Source organism: Hoplias malabaricus, chromosome Y, assembly GCF_029633855.1.
Source record: "Hoplias malabaricus isolate fHopMal1 chromosome Y, fHopMal1.hap1, whole genome shotgun sequence".
NCBI lineage: Eukaryota > Metazoa > Chordata > Actinopteri > Characiformes > Erythrinidae > Hoplias > Hoplias malabaricus.
Genome location: NC_089820.1, coordinates 10,741,793 through 10,758,969, shown reverse-complemented (window position 1 = coordinate 10,758,969; position 17,177 = coordinate 10,741,793). Strand labels below are relative to the sequence as shown.

The 17,177-nt window shown below is 41.4% G+C and overlaps 1 protein-coding gene across 2 annotated transcripts in view; it reads left to right on the top strand.

Moving 5' to 3' along the window:
* LOC136679662 (semaphorin-4C-like) overlaps window positions 1-17,177 on the top strand; it is an 85,017-nt gene that overhangs the window by 49,375 nt on the left and 18,465 nt on the right. For both annotated transcript variants that reach the window (XM_066658310.1, XM_066658311.1), the window contains exons 3-8: window positions 8,831-8,985; window positions 11,135-11,197; window positions 11,672-11,770; window positions 14,375-14,471; window positions 15,353-15,472; window positions 16,725-16,876. In XM_066658310.1, the coding sequence (XP_066514407.1) occupies window positions 8,831-8,985; window positions 11,135-11,197; window positions 11,672-11,770; window positions 14,375-14,471; window positions 15,353-15,472; window positions 16,725-16,876 (686 nt within the window). The remainder of the gene's footprint in view (window positions 1-8,830; window positions 8,986-11,134; window positions 11,198-11,671; window positions 11,771-14,374; window positions 14,472-15,352; window positions 15,473-16,724; window positions 16,877-17,177) is intronic.

Here is a 17,177-nt window from a genome sequence, read left to right as displayed (position 1 = left end):
TGTAATGAGTGGCTCTGTACAACAGGAAGAGTAGTCAGAATCACATACTATCAACCCATAACTCCTCTCTTTATCTGTCTCTCACCACAAACACATGTGCATTTACTCTCTGCTGGGATGGGCCATCATCGTATGCATATCATAGAAGACTTTATACATCCTTACTTTTAGTCTAAAACAGTTTGGAAAATTTGAGGCACTTCTGTTGGCATTTTCACCAGGAAATTGTATAAAGAATTTTAGCAAAAATGTAGAAACATTGTGTGTGTGTGTGTGTGTGTGTGTGTGTGTGTGTGTGTGTGTGTGTCTCAGTGTTTCAGGATTTCAGTGTTTAGTTTGTCTCCGTTTGGCTTTGCTGAATCAAATCCTCTAGAGAGACTGTAGACACAAGCTTCATCAACCTGACCTTTTTAAAGGCCTTTATTGGTCAATGTGTCAGATTTGAGTAGTGACCCAGACACAGTAAATATTCTGAAACTTTCTGTTGTTTACCTCTAATATATATTTATATAATCCTCTGTTTAAGAAGAGTACACAATATGAACTTCATCATGATGGGTTAATAATGTCTCAGGAACATTACATGCAAACTGTCTCATGTTTGTTGGCGCAGAACATCTCAAAGTTCCTTTACAGAGGAACACAGAAAGGCCATTCAGTCGATTTAACTGAGGATACGACCAAAACAATCATAACTAGCCAATGTGTGGTCTGATCTCTCCTAGCCAGAGCTCATGTCCTTTATACTGTATTGCATTTAACAAATCAAGAGAGAGCACAAAACCTTGTCTGGTTCTGGTTTGTGTGCACAGGGTTATTTACTCAGTTTCCATAACAACAGAGAAACGACCACACGGTGAGCAGAGCCATGTGGCATTCTGCAATAAGTTGATGCGAAGGCCGTTTTTCAATATGTTCGTGTGCGTTCTTACATTTGTTTGTTCTTGCTTCTTCCATTGCTGAAGTTTAGTTTCAATACTCAGGAACACAAATGCCAAGAACAGTTTAAATACACGGATGCTGTTCTAGATCCTTCTCCCAGTGTCCACGTGGGTTTCCTCCGGGTGCTCTGGTTTCCTCCCACAGTCCAAAAACACATGTCTGTAGGTGGATTGGCGACTCAAAATTGTCCGTAGGTGTGAGTGTGTGAGTGAATGTTTGTGTGTTGCCCTGTGAAGGACTGGCTCCAGGGTGTATTCCCGCCTTGCGCCCAATGATTCCAGGTAGGCTCTGGACCCACCATGACCCTGAACTAGATAAGCGGTTACAGATAATGAATGAATGAATGAATGACTTACCCACAAGGGAGAGATGACTTCTCAAGAACGCTATTCAAGAGAACAAAAGTCTATTCTTTGTGTTCTTGGTTTTGAGAAACAGTCACACTGCGGGTGGAAGAATACCGTTAGCCGAGAACTATGATTCACAAGAACACACTACAAAAATGTATTAATGCTGTTAAAAATTTGTGCCCTTGAAACACGTTATTAATTCATTTGGAGGTTTAAACTTAAAGCCCCTACTAAACCAGAAGTTTAGTCTAAGTTCAGAGCTGTTTTGTCTGGCTCTTTTTTCCAGAGTCTGGACATTTTTAAACACTCGCTGATTTACAGACCGAGCTTCTGAGTGGATTTTGCTCTTTTCAGCGCTCATGTCTGGCTCCTGAGTCGTGTGGATTGTATTTGTGTGTGAATCAGCTGGGTTTCTGACTCTGGCTTTACTTTTTTATTTCATGAACCTGATCCCCACCCCCGACCCGCCACTCTCAAAGAGCAGAAAGGTTTTTCTGTTTAAAAAAGCCAAGGCACTTTTATGAAAAGGTCACGGCCCTAGCAAGCTGTGAGCCTCCCTCCGGTTCTGCCAAACACAGACTACTTTCAACATCACATCACATCTCTCCCTCTCTCTCTCTCTCTCTCTCTCTCTCTCTCTCTCTCCTCTTTCTGTTTCTCTATATGTCTCTCTCTATCCCTCGCCCTGTCTTTCTATCTCTCTCACTCTGTCTATCAGGCTCTCTAGCTCTCTCTTTATTTCTGTACATCTCTTTATCTGGCTTTCTATCTGTTTTCTCTATGCCTGTCTCTTGTCTTTCTGTCATCTCTCTCTCTCTCTCTCTCTCTCTCTCTTTCTCTGTGCTTTGTTCTTTTTCTCTCATCTCACACCCTGTCTTTTATTTTTCATTGTGATACTGCCTTTCATTTTCTCCCCTTCATTTTCTCCCTCTATCATGTGGTTCAGTTTTTGTTGGTTGCCCTGTTTGTCCACGTCGTTGCAGTAATCTACTTTGAAGCTTTTTATACTCTCTCTCTCTCTCTCTCTGTCTCTCTCTCTCTCTCTCTCTCTCTCTCTCTCTCTCTCTCTCTCTCTCTGTCTCTCTCTCTCTCTCTCTCTCTCTCTCTCTGTCTCTCTCTCTCTCTGTCTCTCTCTCTCTCTCTGTCTCTCTCTCTCTCTCTCTCTCTCTCTCCCCCTCTCTCCCTCTCCCCCTCCCCCTCCCCCTTTTCATTGCCCTAACAGCCCACCACTCCCTTTGCTAATCTGCAACAATTACACCACTTCCTGTGTCCCTATTTTATTTTTTTTGCCCCTGCTCTCACGCTCTGTGTGTGTGTGTGTGTGTGTGTGTGTGTGTGTGTGTGTGTGTGTGTTTAAAATTCTCTCCTCATGTTCTGCTGTCGTGCTATCTTGTTCAACTCCATTTGTCCAGACTAATAAGATTTAACTTTCCAAAACCAGGAGGCACAAAGTAAACATTTACACACGTCATGATTTAATATCTGATTTCTGTATTATTCAACAGCAGTGGGTAAAGGCAAATTAACCCTTAGTCTTTTCTTTACCTGCATTGTGTAGATGTCTGGGGTGTGATTTTCTTATTGTCTTTTCCAGGGTTGTGTTTTATAGCTAACAAAGCTTGCTTCAGCTTTATAAGTCAAAACAATAGGAGCTAGAAAACTGAGCTTTACATGTCTGCATTGAAAAATGCATCAATAAAAGCCTTTATTGCAAACCTTGTATAAAACTGCAACAGTTTTCAGCCCACTCCGGCGCGCAAACTGCGGTGATGCTGAAAATTGTTGACGATGAAAGGAGACCTTGACATTCACTTTTATTTGTTTAAGGTGGGAAAAAATGCCATGATGATGCAAGAACATCAGGGAACTAGAGGGTCTGTCTTCCAAATGCGAACCCCTCCTGGTGTTCGCCCGCCTGTTTATACCAACCTCATCCTCTGTCTTCGTTAATTACTACACATGTGCCTCTCCTTTCTCTCTGTCTTTTTGTCTTTTTTCTCTGTCTCTATGTAGCTGCTTCAAAGCACTTTAAATAGGCCTTTAATAGCAGTGTGTGTGTGTGTGTATGTGTGTGTGTGTGTGTGTTGTGGTTAGCTGCTATAAGCAGTGCTCCTTTGTATTTATAGCAGCGACAGGGTTCGGACGGCAGCCATGGAGGAACATCAGAGAGTAGAAAGGCTGGCCCATTCTGACCCATACTTAACACAAGCCCATACACACACACACACACACACACACACACACAGAACCGCCCAGAACTGCTTTACTTGACTCTCCAAAGGTCTGTTTCAGTTTAAAGCAACACTTGACCCAGAAACCCCAACATGGTCAAAGCTAATGTGGGCTTGTTCTATCCTCTATATGTACTTACATTATGCTATTACATTATGATATACTACTATGTTATGAAATGCTACACAAAGTTATGTTTGTGGAATGTTAACATGGTCCATTGCAGGCTAAACACACTTGGAGGAGAATACAAGTTACTAATTCTATTGGCAGTACATTTTAGTTGGGCTTACATGGGTTGCTTTTAGTTAGACCCAGGTGGGCTGCTTATATGTTGGCAGTCCTACAATTTTATATATCACCCACATAGGCCCATAATGGGTTGTCTTAATTTACATAGATTCTGTGTTTTCAGGTGGGCTGTCCAGATGAGCTCTTTATTTAACCCACCCGGATCCAATCACTGACCCTGGGGGCAACCTTAAGTGGGGCCAACATTTAACCCATGGACACAACCCATTGTTGGTAGCGGGCAGGGGTGCCCATATGGGCTCCACATGGCTGTGTTGCCTGGGATGGTCCTCACTCACACTCATGCTAGCATGAGGATATGTGATAGAATTAGTGGTTAGTTTCTCCACCAAGCATGTTGAGCTGTAGGAAACACATGATAAAGCTCCCAGATTTGTGAGCATAGTATGATAAAAAGAGACCAAGCAAGCATGTGGTATAATAATGAAATAGCAAAAATAAGAATTAAAAGAGGAGGTGGATGGAGGGGGTTGGTTTCCTACCCTCCTCTAAAACTTACATAGTGCAGTTTCTGTAGTGCTGGGCCTGCCAACAACAGAGGTTCTGTTCAGTGTTACAACTTTGAAAAGCATCACATTTATATTGAAGTTGTAATTTTAGGAAAAATTACTGGCTAGTGCTACTTTAAGTGTGATTATAGGTTAGCATTTCAAACCATTGGTTTTAATATAGGACCATTGAAACTGATGACCCATGACGAAGGCCTTGAAATGTACACCAAGTAAGTAGTCAAGGTCATGTTTCTAAGATAAGCAGAGCAATTTTAATCTTTTGCTCATTACTTTAGCTAGCGTTACTAGCATTGTTATATAAACGTATTTCACCGCTTACTTTAAGCTAGAAAATGGTGAGTCTGTGAAGAGTTATTTATCAAAAGATTCACAAAACGTTGCTCTAAACAGTTCTACTCCATTAAATATCTTAGAGTGTTAATAAATGCATGGAGCTGTGTTAGCTTCCATAACAAAGCTACGTTAGCTTCACAGCTCCAGTGCTGTCAAAGAAGAAAACTGTCTTGGCTGATACAAGACGTTTACAGTAAATAGGGGAAAAGTGGGGAAATTGTGTCAGAGTCCGACAAACTCTGGCTTTAAGGAACAGGAAGAGGGGCCTTCCTCCTCCTCCTCCTCTTCCTCTTCCTCTGCTGAGGTAGCTGGGCTCACCTCTCTGTAATCCCTCAGCTGGCCCACATCTGTTTTCCGTTCATCCGCTCAGCCTATTTTTAACTCTCCTTCTTCTCCCCCTCCCTCCCCCTCCCCCTCGTCTCTTCTCCTCTTTTCCCTCCTCTCTCCGAGGAGGATGGATGGCTTTTTTTGTCCTCTCTCTCTCTCCCTCCATTAGTAAGTTTAGAGTCTTCAGCAATGATCACCCCACTCTAACTACTTTCACCTCTTTCTCTCCGTCTGTCTTTCATCATCGCATTTCTTCAGCTACAAACTGAAGAGTGCTGGAGGCCATCTCCGTCGAGATCCAGTCTGGGTGAATCCACACTTTTTCACAATAAACGAAGGAAAAACGGAAAGAATAATGCAATGTTGCACACAGGGCTTTGGAGTGCACTCCTGAGTGCACTGGTGAGGGTGGTCGCATCTCAGAACGACCTGAAATGTAATTCAAACACATGTTGGGCTTCATAACCACCAGCAGACTGTTACTTTTGCAGAATACAGTGACAGCTTTAGTGTTTATTGAGGACAAGCTGATTAGTCTACCACCATACTTACACACCTCTTTAATGTGACAAATGACTTTGCATTACAATAAGCATGTTGAACATAGCAGTGCGCTATATGCACTGTTAGACTCAACCATAACAATGTATCATTCACACTGTAACCAATGCTGCATGACTGTGGCCAAATATTGTCTCCTTTTGCTGCAGCAATGGCTTCCTGTACATTACCAGTCTTCTAATCCAGGCCTTGGATTCAGGTTCCAGTCTGGGATTTCAAAATTGCCGCTAGTATGTAAACAAGAAACTGTATAAAAAATTTGGGCTCTGGACACACCATGACCCTGAACCGTATAACAGACTGTTAATTAATTAATGAATTAATGTTCGTTTGTTTGTTTGTTTGTTTCAAACAGTTCCTAGCACCTCCTAAATGTGCATGAACTATTTAATGTGGAACGCAATGTTAATGTTGGCAGCAGAATGTTATCGAGCACTGTTTAATGTAAAAGGAGTCTCAGAACTTTGTTCTCAATTTAATGTGGGAAGAAAAAGCACTTGAATATAATTATAGCACCATTTAAGGTGGAAAAGGCGTGTAATTCTCGTCTTGTTTGTCACCAGCACATTTCTGCAGCCTTGCGAGTGTTTACAAGAGTATAAACATCAATTTGTACATTAGCTTATTTTTCAGTCTTCATTCCCTGGTGTGTGGTGCTCAATCTCACCTCCCAATCCTGATTTAAACTTCCCTGGTTTCGAGGGTTTCCCTGGTTTCTGAACTCGGGAAGGGGAGGTGAGATTGGGCACCACACTGTGGCTCTGTCATTGTGCCATGTTTCCCCAACACAAAACAAACCCATGTTACGTGCTGGGCCGGAGACCAATGCTTCACAGCCTAATGCTAGGAGGCTTTATACATTCCTAGTTCCCACTCAGCATTGAGCTGGTCCAGATCGACCCATTTCATCGCCTGCGTTTCGGCTGTGATTATCCATATGGCATAAGGAGTAAATAAAGTTATTGGTACTTAAGATTAACTCACAAGTATACTTCCAGCTATATTAATGTTTAATTGAGTTTCATTTTGTTTCTGCATGGATCTGAAACTAAATATATGCTCATTCTGTCCAAACGTTTACAGACAAACCTTATATTTAAATGAACCCAGCTGCTTTAAGGTTCAGCAACTGTGGACACAGACGCCCACAATACCCAATGGCTAATACCCGAGTGGTATAAATCCCCCAGCACTGGACTGTGGAAGTGTGGCACTGTTTGGTGTGACAGTACTCCGTCCAGCACTTCTTGGAATGAGCTTAAGTGGATGCAGTGAACAAACTCCTTTTTAATAGCCTTCATTTCAGAAGAAACGTTGGATGGGCAGATGTGGCCGTATAGTGTATGTACAGTCATGAAACGTTTATGTCAGCATTGGCCAGATGAGGGTTTAAGCAGATGGTCTTTGATTAATTCAGACACGGAAACTTTGACAGCTTCTTTCCTTAAGCAGCTCTCATTGCCGGCTTGAAGTGGCTTGTGGTTGAAGTGGTAGATGTCATCTGCTGCCCCCTGGTGATTGGGTAGAGTCAATGAATCCTGACCGTGTGCTGCCATCTTCTTTGGATATCCATCCTTTGAATACCCAGCAGGGTAGATGTGTGTGTGTGTGTGTCTCCAGAGGCATCCAAGTTAGTGAGCAGGTACTCTGTGGTGTGTGTTTGTGAGTGTGTGTGTTGGGAAACACTGTCCTACCCAGCAGATGTGCAGATGTTCCTTTTCTTCCCCAAGGGTAGTATCTTTTCTCTCTTCTCTCTCTCTCTCTCTCTCTCTCTCTCTCTCTCTCTCTCTCTCTCTCTCTCTCTCTCTCTCTCTAGCTCTCTTAATAATCTCTGTGTGTGCTTGTGCTGTATTTCTTGCTGTGCCTTTTGTCTCTCACTTCAGTCTCTCTCTCTCTCTCTCTCTCTCTCTCTCTCTCTCTCTCTCTCTCTCTCTCTCTCTCTCTAGCTCTCTTTTTGCTGACCTGTCTTATGTTGATACGCTCCTGTTCCCTGGGTAATAACTGCAGTCCCTTTTCAATTCTGTCTTTCTAGAATCTTCTCTCTCTCTCCCTCTCTCTGTTTCTCTCCAAGTCCCTCGAGGCATTTTTTTCCCTTCACTCTTTTTTCCCCCACCACTTTTCTCCTGTTTGGTGCTGTCTGTTTTTGCTGGGATCACATGATGTATATAAACCACTGTGGAAAAAAATCATTTTCTGCGGAGTGCTCAGATCGCTCCTGAGCATGAGTAGGATCTCTATTTTGCTGCAGCTTTAGTGTCTTTTAGCAGACCGTTTTCTGTTCATTTCAACTCTTGAACGGTGCACCAAGGCTCCAGAGAACACGGTCCCACTGATCCGAACGCTTGAGCATGGTGACCTTAGGCTCATGTGCAGCTGCTCCAGAGCATTCATTCTATGGATTATACAGACAGTATATGCACAGTTGAATGTCTGTGTCCATAGTAGGTAAACATTAAAGCAGATGAGTTCTCTAATTAGGAGTATTCCCAAATCTTACATAAGCAGTTCAGTTTAAGCCCATACTTCAGCAAAAATATTGCTTCTTTGGTGCAGTACATTTGCAAAAATAGACTAAAAGTCTTGAAAAATCACTTAAGTGCTAAGTAACTTTTAGAACTGCAGTGGAACATTTTAACACATCCAGCATCTATCAGCAGAGGACCTGATGTTTAATAACCCTCAAAATGTTAATGATTATCCTCAAACATCACAGAGGGACCAGTCACAGGTAAAAATAGAGTAGTGTCGTCCCTCATACCTGTGCAGAAGTGTCAGTAGCACTTGAAGTCACTCAGAAAGTACGAATATATTAACACCTCAGCTATCAACGCACCAAAAACTCTAGAAATACATGTTTTACTATGTGAAAGACCTCATTTAACAAGCTTTTGTAAGTCAGACTCGCACATTTACGACAACATGAATTCACTCAGAAGTCACACTTTCACTTGCTTTTACACTGAATAACTCAATCATTGATTAGCGAGCTAGCACGCTCATTCCAAAACTCACTCACTCACTTTATTCAGTCACATTTAACATAACGTAACATAAAGTGGCACTAGGCAATTTCTGTCATACACATGCACGCTTTTTAAAGAAGCTTTGTGCTTGTATCATGGAGCACCCAAAAATATTTGGACACCTTAAGCTTTGGTAAAATTTCTTTTCATTTGTGAGATATCCTTATCATGAGAATTAAAACATATATGCTAATGTTATATACTCTCTCTCTCTCTCTCTCTCTCTCTCTCTCTGTAGAGGTGATTGACAGCATGGCAAGGTTCCATATCCCTGGCGTTTGGAACTACACCATGTTAACTCTGTCTGAGCACGAGAGGGTTCTGTACGTCGGAGCCAGGGAGACACTCTTTGCACTGGACCCTAATGACATCAGCAGACAGCTGAGACCCCAGGTAAATACACATCACACACTACAGTAGGACAGGATTACCGTCTTCCAGTGGATAGTCTACATAGTAAACATTAACCAGATAGACAGCACATTTCCAGAAAGGAAACTCTAAATATTCTTTCATAAAACAGTATACAAATATATCTAAACATTGAAAAACGAATCAGTAAGTAAGTAAGGAGACTGCTTTTTAAAGATTATTACAGCAACGTAAATACAAATGAGAAAAACATGCAATAAGCACAGATTGGGAACACATCCTGGAGGTGGCACCAGTCCTTCACAGGGCGACACACACTCACCTACGGACACTTTTGAGTCGCCAATCCACCTGCCAACATGTGTTTTTGGACTGTGGGTGGAAACCGGAGCACCCGGAGGAAACAAATGCGGACAAGGGGAGAACACACCAAACTCCTCACAGTCACCAGGAGCAGGGCTCGAACCCACAACCTCCAGGTCCCTGGAGCTGTGTGACTAATGATAATAAATACCTGTCTGGGATTTACAATATTAATTGTAGTAAACATGAACATTTTTCTATGTTTTAAAAACAGGTATAAAACGCTAGTAAAAAAGACATTGAATATGTTTTATCTGCAGCTTTTTACAGTTATTAATATTTATTTACATCATAAATAACATTGTCACTGTCGAAAGAAAAATATCTTCAAAATTGTAATCTTATAGAGGGAAAAACCTTCATTTTCAGTGGAAGACATAAAAAAAAGGTCCATTCATCATGAAATATCCACACAATGTGAAGGACAGCTGCTATGTTCAAGTGACATAGTAAACAAAACATTTTAAAAAATGGAGCTATGTGTTTTTCTTTGGACAGCGACAACATATTTGTCCAGGTAGCACAAACCTTTTTTTTTCTTGTAGAGGTTTTTTTTCTCATGATATGTTTGTGGTTAATCTTATGTACTTCACTTCTTCTCATGAAGACTCAATCAATGAGGGAGCTCACTTGAATTTATCTACTTCCTATAGATGCAATAGAAAGCAAAAATAAATGTGAATGGACAATTTTCTATTGAGCTTTTCAGGACTTTGCCCATCTTTTCAGGACCTTACTCTGTAAGCGCTTATGCAGTTCTGGGTCGCGGTGGGTCTGGAGCCTACCCAAATTTATTGGACGCAAGGCAGGAGCACATCCTGGAGGGGGCATCAGTCCTTCACAGGGCGACACACACTCACACCTAGGGACAACTTTAAGTCGCCAATCCACCTACCTGTGTGTGTTTTTGGAGTGTAGGAGGAAACCAGAGCACCAGGAGGAAACCCACTTGGACACAGGGAGAACACACTAAATTCCTCACAGACAGTCACCTAGAGTGGGATTTGAACCCCCAACCCCAGGTCCCTGGAGCTGTGTGACATCAGTCAGTGAAGGGTTTGGTGTGTTTTCCCCCAGTGGTTTTCTCCCAGTGATGGACTAGTGTTCTGTCCAGAATGTGTTCTTCTTTTGCATCCAGTGATTCTCGGTACGTACCGGACCAAGATCACATGAATACAGATAAAATAGGAAAAATATTGAGATATATTGGTCAAACTATTAATAGCAATACCATTGCATGCAAATACAGAAGAGCACTACCCTCTGTCTGTCATACACATCACCTCACTCATTCAACTCTCATTCATTTTGCAGCTTTCCACTCGAAAAAGCAGCATTTGCCATTTTGTATTATTCAAATTGACCGGCATACAGAAATGACTGCGGAGCTTTTAGAGAGCTATTTGTAGTAATTTGCAGTTTCAAAGGTCAGCAGGCTAGGACACATTCTTAATTGGCAGAGTGCTCCAGGCTACTTTTTAAAACACTATAGCTTTCTATTTCTCTTCATTTTAGTCTTTCACTCTGTCTTTCTCTTATTTAAAGACAGGAACATGAATGTTTAACTGTGTTGTAGTGATCAGTGTTATGAGCCCCGCACTGCTACAAATTAAAATGTTAGACATCTCTCCCCTCGTCCCCTTCTTTCCTTCTTTGTGTCTCTCTCTCTTTCTTTCCATAACTCATTTTTATTTCCTTCTCCTCCATTTTCTGTATCTGTCCTCTTCTAAAATTTCCTCTCTCCCTCACACTCTCTCTCTCTCTCTCTCTCTCCCTCTCTCCTCTCTCTCCCTCTCTCCTCTCTCAGATTGACTGGCCAGCCCCTGTGGAGAAGAAGAGAGAGTGTGCAGCGAAGGGGAAAAACAACCAGGTATCTGAGACCTTTTCACTTATAACTGCTTTCTGCTCTATAGGGCACTTAAATCTTCCTCTCTCTCTCTCTCTCTCTCTCTCTCTCTCTCTCTCTCTCTTCATTTCAGTTCAGCAGTTGTTTATTGGTGTGCATGCTACAGATCACATTTTGTCCACATTCTGTCCAAAGCAGATGAAGTACTAATAAATGAAATGTATTGAACATATTCAATAAGCATGAGACAAAGTGAGCATTTATTAATTATGAAAAAAACTCATTTTTTCCCCTTTCCCTGCCCTCTCTCTCCCCCACTCTTTTTCTTTTTGTCATCGTTCATTTCCGTGCTGATTTATTGTCATGAATGGTACAAATTGCCTTGTTTCTGAAGCAACAAAACATCATAGACTAAGAGCCACTGTAATAAAGTTATTAATCACAAGGGCAAGAAATGAAAAAACTAATGTTTAAAAATAATCTCTCTCTCCCTCACAGACGGAGTGCTTCAATTACATCCGTTTTCTGCAGAGTTATAATCGTACTCATTTGTATACGTGTGGCACGTATGCCTTCCAGCCCAAATGCACCTACATTGTAAGTGTCCTTTAAGACAACACATTGACTTTCTCTTCACTGTAACCATGGCACTCTCTCTCTCTTTCTCGCTCTCTCTCTCTCCTTTTCACTCACTCTCTCTCTCTCTGTCTGCCTCTCCCTATTGGTTTTACTCAATTCTTTCCTCAGTCTAGTGATTGTAAATTACCCCACCCCCACCCCCCGTTGGCCAGGACCCCCCTATAATCCCAGTGCTACAAGGCTAGGAGGTTGAAGACAGCAGATGCCTCTGAGTGCATTAACCCAAACATCAACCATAACATGACAATAACAATAACAATAAAAACAATAATGATAATCGTAATTATAATCATAATTATCTGTAATATCAACCTTCTGCTCCCTGGCTCTGTGCCAGCTCTATTTAAAAGAGATTTATTGTGCATGATCTTATTCATTTACAATGTTGGCACAGCATTTAAATCTGTTTATCTTACATCAGCCTATTAATCAGTCAGCACACACACAAACACAGGCAAAACACACACAGCCCACCACACTCATCACTCCTTCTTAAATATATAAACAGCTTTATTTCAGCTGCATTTAATTACCTACCTATATATTATTAATTCATTTCTCCCCAAACACTGCCACAATAGCTATCTATTTTTTCTCCGAAGTTTTCATCTTTCTTTTTCATGCACAAATTTATGCCCAAATTGTAGATTTCCTCTCTCTCTTTCCCTCTCTCTCTCTCTCTCTCTCTCTCTCTCTCTCTCTCTCTCTCTCTTTCTCTGTGTATGTGTGTGTGTGTGTATACCTTTCTGTGGCTGTCCCTTATCTCCCTCTGTCTTTATCTTTCTCTTCTTTATCTCTCTCTGTCTGTCTTTCTGAAATTCTGAATTTCTCTTCCTCTTTGCCTCGCTCTGTTTTTCTCTTATCTTTCTGTCTTTATCTCTATCAGTCTTTCTCTGTGTGTCAAGTATGTCTCTCTCTCTCTCTCTCTCTCTCTCTCTCTCTCTCTCTCTCTCTCTCTCTCTCTCTCTCTCTCTCTCTCTCTCTCTCTCTCCCCTGGGTGTCAGTGTGAAATATAACTAATGGAGATGAGGTGGTCTTATAGCTGTGTGTGGATGAGAGCGATAGGATCACATTAGGCGGGATCGAGTGGTGTGTTTATGTGTGTGTGTGGGGGGGGGGTGCTAGATGAGGCCAGTGGTTTGTGTACGTAAGCCTCCTGCAGGATTCAGGTTTTGAATAAAAGGGGCAAGTAAGTAGGCGGCTGTTTGCCTGTCAATCAAAAACACATTAAAGAAAACACTGGAAATGATAACCATTGTATTCTATATGTAAATGAAGTCACCGAGAGAGATCTATAGAGAGAGCAAAATGAGAAAAACATGTCTTAAAACTGAGTTTAGCTTCTCTTATCCTAACCATCTCCTGAGCTAAACTAGATATCCACAATTATGTAGACACCCATTCTAAATAGCGCTGGTAGACTTGCAGCTCCACCCATTACTGTTCCAGGCTCAGTATCATCCCCATAGGAAATAAACTATAGACTTAACCCTATAAACCTAGAGAATGATGAGCCAAAGGGTTGGCCAGAAGAGTCTAAAGTGCTTCAGATTTGGGCTGTGGGGCTGTGGAACTACAATGATATACCACCATTCAGTACATTTGGGATGCATTGGACAGAACTAATCTTGAGGCTGAATGCAATCAAACCCCTCACAACAGCATCTAATCTAAAATCTTCCCAGAAGAATAGATGCTCTTACTGCTGTTAAAATAAAGACACTATTAATACCCTTGATTTGAGAAAAACGCTGGATGAGCAGGGAGTTTACAGCCAACCATGAAGAGCGCCACATAAAATCCCACTTCAGGAGGAGGACAGTATTTTTTTTTCTGTCACACAGAGTTGATATAACCTTCATTTATTGCTTTGGTTCATTTTATAGCAGGTAAAAGCCACCTTCATCTTTCCAGATGGAACTCGTAATCTGTAAAGCATTACCATTTCAAACAGGGCTAAAATCACAGAGGTATTCTGGGAACTATTACATGACCACACCTCCCTTTATGCACATATCAACCACAAGATTAAAACCACTGCAAGGTGAAGTGAATAACATGGATTATCTCGTTACAGTGGCACCTGTCGAGGAGTGGCGTATATTAAGCAGTGAGTAGATTGGCGCAAGGCTCATTGATAGGGGAATGGGGAGTGAAGGCTGGTGCCCATAGTGACCCCTTTGCTAACTTATATTATATAATAGATGCGACTGGGCACACATGTCCCCGTTGCCCTTCCTTAAACCACTTTTTAGTGTGCAGGTACTACCCACTGCATACAAGAACACCCTTTATGGAGATGCTCTGATCAAAACATCATGAGCATCTCAGATCATTTTTCCTGCTTCCAGCATCAGCTTCAAGAACTGCTTGTTGATTTACTGCCTACTATACCCCACCCAGGTTGACAGGTGCCATTGTAAGTCAACTTCATGCAAAGACTAGTTTTAATGTTGTGGCTGATGAGTGTAAAACAAATCAGTTTGAACAGGAGTGAATACAGAGTCATGAGGTTAGTCTTTTGGATGCTTTGTGAAGCCTTTCTCCTCTGCTCTCTTGCAGAATTCAGATCATTTCACCCTGAACAGCGCCCCCCTTGAGGACGGTAAAGGAAAATGCCCCTATGACCCTGCCAAGGGACACACCGGGCTCATTGTGGGTGAGTCAGATGTGCTTGAGGATGTTTATGTGTATGTGATAGTGTATGTGCTATCCCCTGGCCGGCAACATATAAGCGCTTCTTCCCACAGTTAATTTGCATACAATATGCACTCTCAAAAACTGCCACTGTGGTGGTACCCTAAAGGGTACATATTCATTACTTTTACTTGCGGAACATAACTACTGTATTCTGTATTAACTGGATTTTACCATACCTTTTTTTTCAGAGAGTATATATTTATGCAGCACTGTGCAAAAGTCATAAAAACTAATATTAAATATAGAACATTACAACTTTTTACACATAAATAAATCTCTTTTCAGGGTTTAATGTGCTCTGTCCATGGCCCTAACTCTAAAGTTCAGTTGTAAAAGCTGGTTGCATTTTCTGAGACTCGTGAGACTCTGAGTAACAACATTCTGGACAGTAGTCTTCTGACAGTGGAGGGATGGACAGAAACAACTTTTCATGTTCACGGATCTGAAGCGAGGGTCGAGCCTGAGTTTCTCCTCTCATTCAGAGATGTTTATCTGATGGGCATCGTTTTGCTGGTCTAACAGGCCTTGCATGGTTGTTAAAAGTCCCAACTCATGTTCCTTATGTGAGTGGAATATCTTATAAGTCTCAGTGGGAATGGCCCTGGTTAATGTGCACTTTGACTGGACATGACAAGAGCAAAGTGTGGTCACTGACTTTTGCACAGTGCTGTGTGTGAGGAGACCCAGTGTGTGTGTGGGAGTTCTGTTTCACCTTATATTATTTATTTACTCTATCTCATAACCCATATGCCTGAGAGAGTGTATGAGAGTTCTGTGTGATGTATCATTTATATGCGGATGTGTGTGTGTGTGTGTTCTAACCTCTCCTCTGTGTTGTAGATAAGGAGCTGTATTCTGCCACCCTGAATAACTTCCTGGGCAACGAGCCGGTCATCCTCCGCAATCTTGGACAGCAGCACTACAGCATGAAGAGCGAATACCTACCAGCTTGGCTCAATGGTACACACACATACATACACACATACGTACACACACCATTTTACAACCCATTTAGAAACTGTATTCCCACAAGAGGGTTACTTTTGTAGGTGTAATCATAGAAATAATTCAGCACTACACAACAATTAATGGGTCGTTATTTTGTGGTATTAAATATTATTATAATATATATGTATATATCTACATTCTGCATGTCAGCACATTCACATATATAATTAAAGAGAAATACACCTACCCACAGCCTGGTGGTTTGGCGTTTACACAGTGGAAAGGAGTTCTAAATATTTGATAGGTAAAAACAGAACTGTTACACTGTCCATATTTAATTCAGCTCTATTGAACAGTGGTGATGAATCGTGTGGGTGTGAAGCTCCTGTCCCTGTTTCAGTAATCAACTCCAATCATCGATTCACTTACTGTCTGAGGAAATACTTGGTTATATGCCAAAGAGCTGCTGCAAAAGAACAAACTGAACAGCTGTTCAACACACACACACACAGAGAGAGAGAGACAGAGAGAGAGAGAGACAGAGAGAGAGAGAGAGAGAGACAGAGAGAGAGAGAGAGAGAGAGAGAAAGAGAGAGAGAGAAAGAGGGGCACACAGTGGCACAAAGCTATAATGTCCTTGTACTGAGTTTAATGGAACTGTAGGGAAATGTTGGTTTTATTCGTTTTCTAAATTCTTACAATGTTTTCATTCTGTTCCTGTTCCTTTATTTCCTCTTGTGTTCTCTCTATCCTCTTCTCTCTTTTTTCTTTTCTTACACATCTTTTATACCCTTTTTCCAATGTATTCTCTTCCTTTTATACTATATATCTCCTATATATCCATTTTTATACTCTATATCTCTGCACATTTGTCATCTTTTCCCACATCTATCTCTCATTCTTCATTTACTTTGTCTCTTTTTATCATTATTTGCTCTTCATCTTTACATTTTCCTACATTTCTTTGACTTTTTCTTGTTACTCTTTTTCAATTGTCTTTTTTCTCCTTTTTTATCGTTCTTCGACTTTTTTCCTTCTTTCCCTTCTATCTTTTTATTGCTCTTATTTTGTCACTTTTTTCTTCTTTTTTTCGTCTTCCACACATTTATCATTATTCTACTACTTTTTATACTTCTCCCCCAACCCTTTTTATCATTCTACTTTGTTTCTTGTTCTTCTTCCATCATCATGATCATCATCATCATCATCATCTCCTTCTTCCACCTCCTTCTCCTCCCCTCCATTTCTCCTGTCCTTCATCCAGAGCCTAACTTTGTGGGTTCTGCGCTGGTGAGGGAGAGCAGGAACAGTCGAGAAGGAGACGATGACAAGATTTACTTCTTCTTCAGTGAGAGAGCAGTGGAACTGGACTGTGATGGAGATCTGACTGTAGCCCGGGTAGCACGAGTGTGCAAGGTGAACACATACACTCACATTTGTCACAGGGACAGCCGATATAAATAGCCCAGTGGGCCTAAACACTCCCTGTTTTAATGAAAAAACACATCTATCTAGCACAAGCTGTACATTCACCCACTCAGCTAGACTGTGATTCTTTGTTTCCTGTGCTGTGATGTTTTGGGGGAAAAAAAAAATATCCCGCAAGATTTGTTCTCCACTTGGGCTCTGTTTCTTAAGTCAACTCTTTAAAGCTCTGCCTTCGGTCTTCAGTCAGTACTCTTTGCGGATGGTAAGTCTGGTTCTGAACTCTGATTGG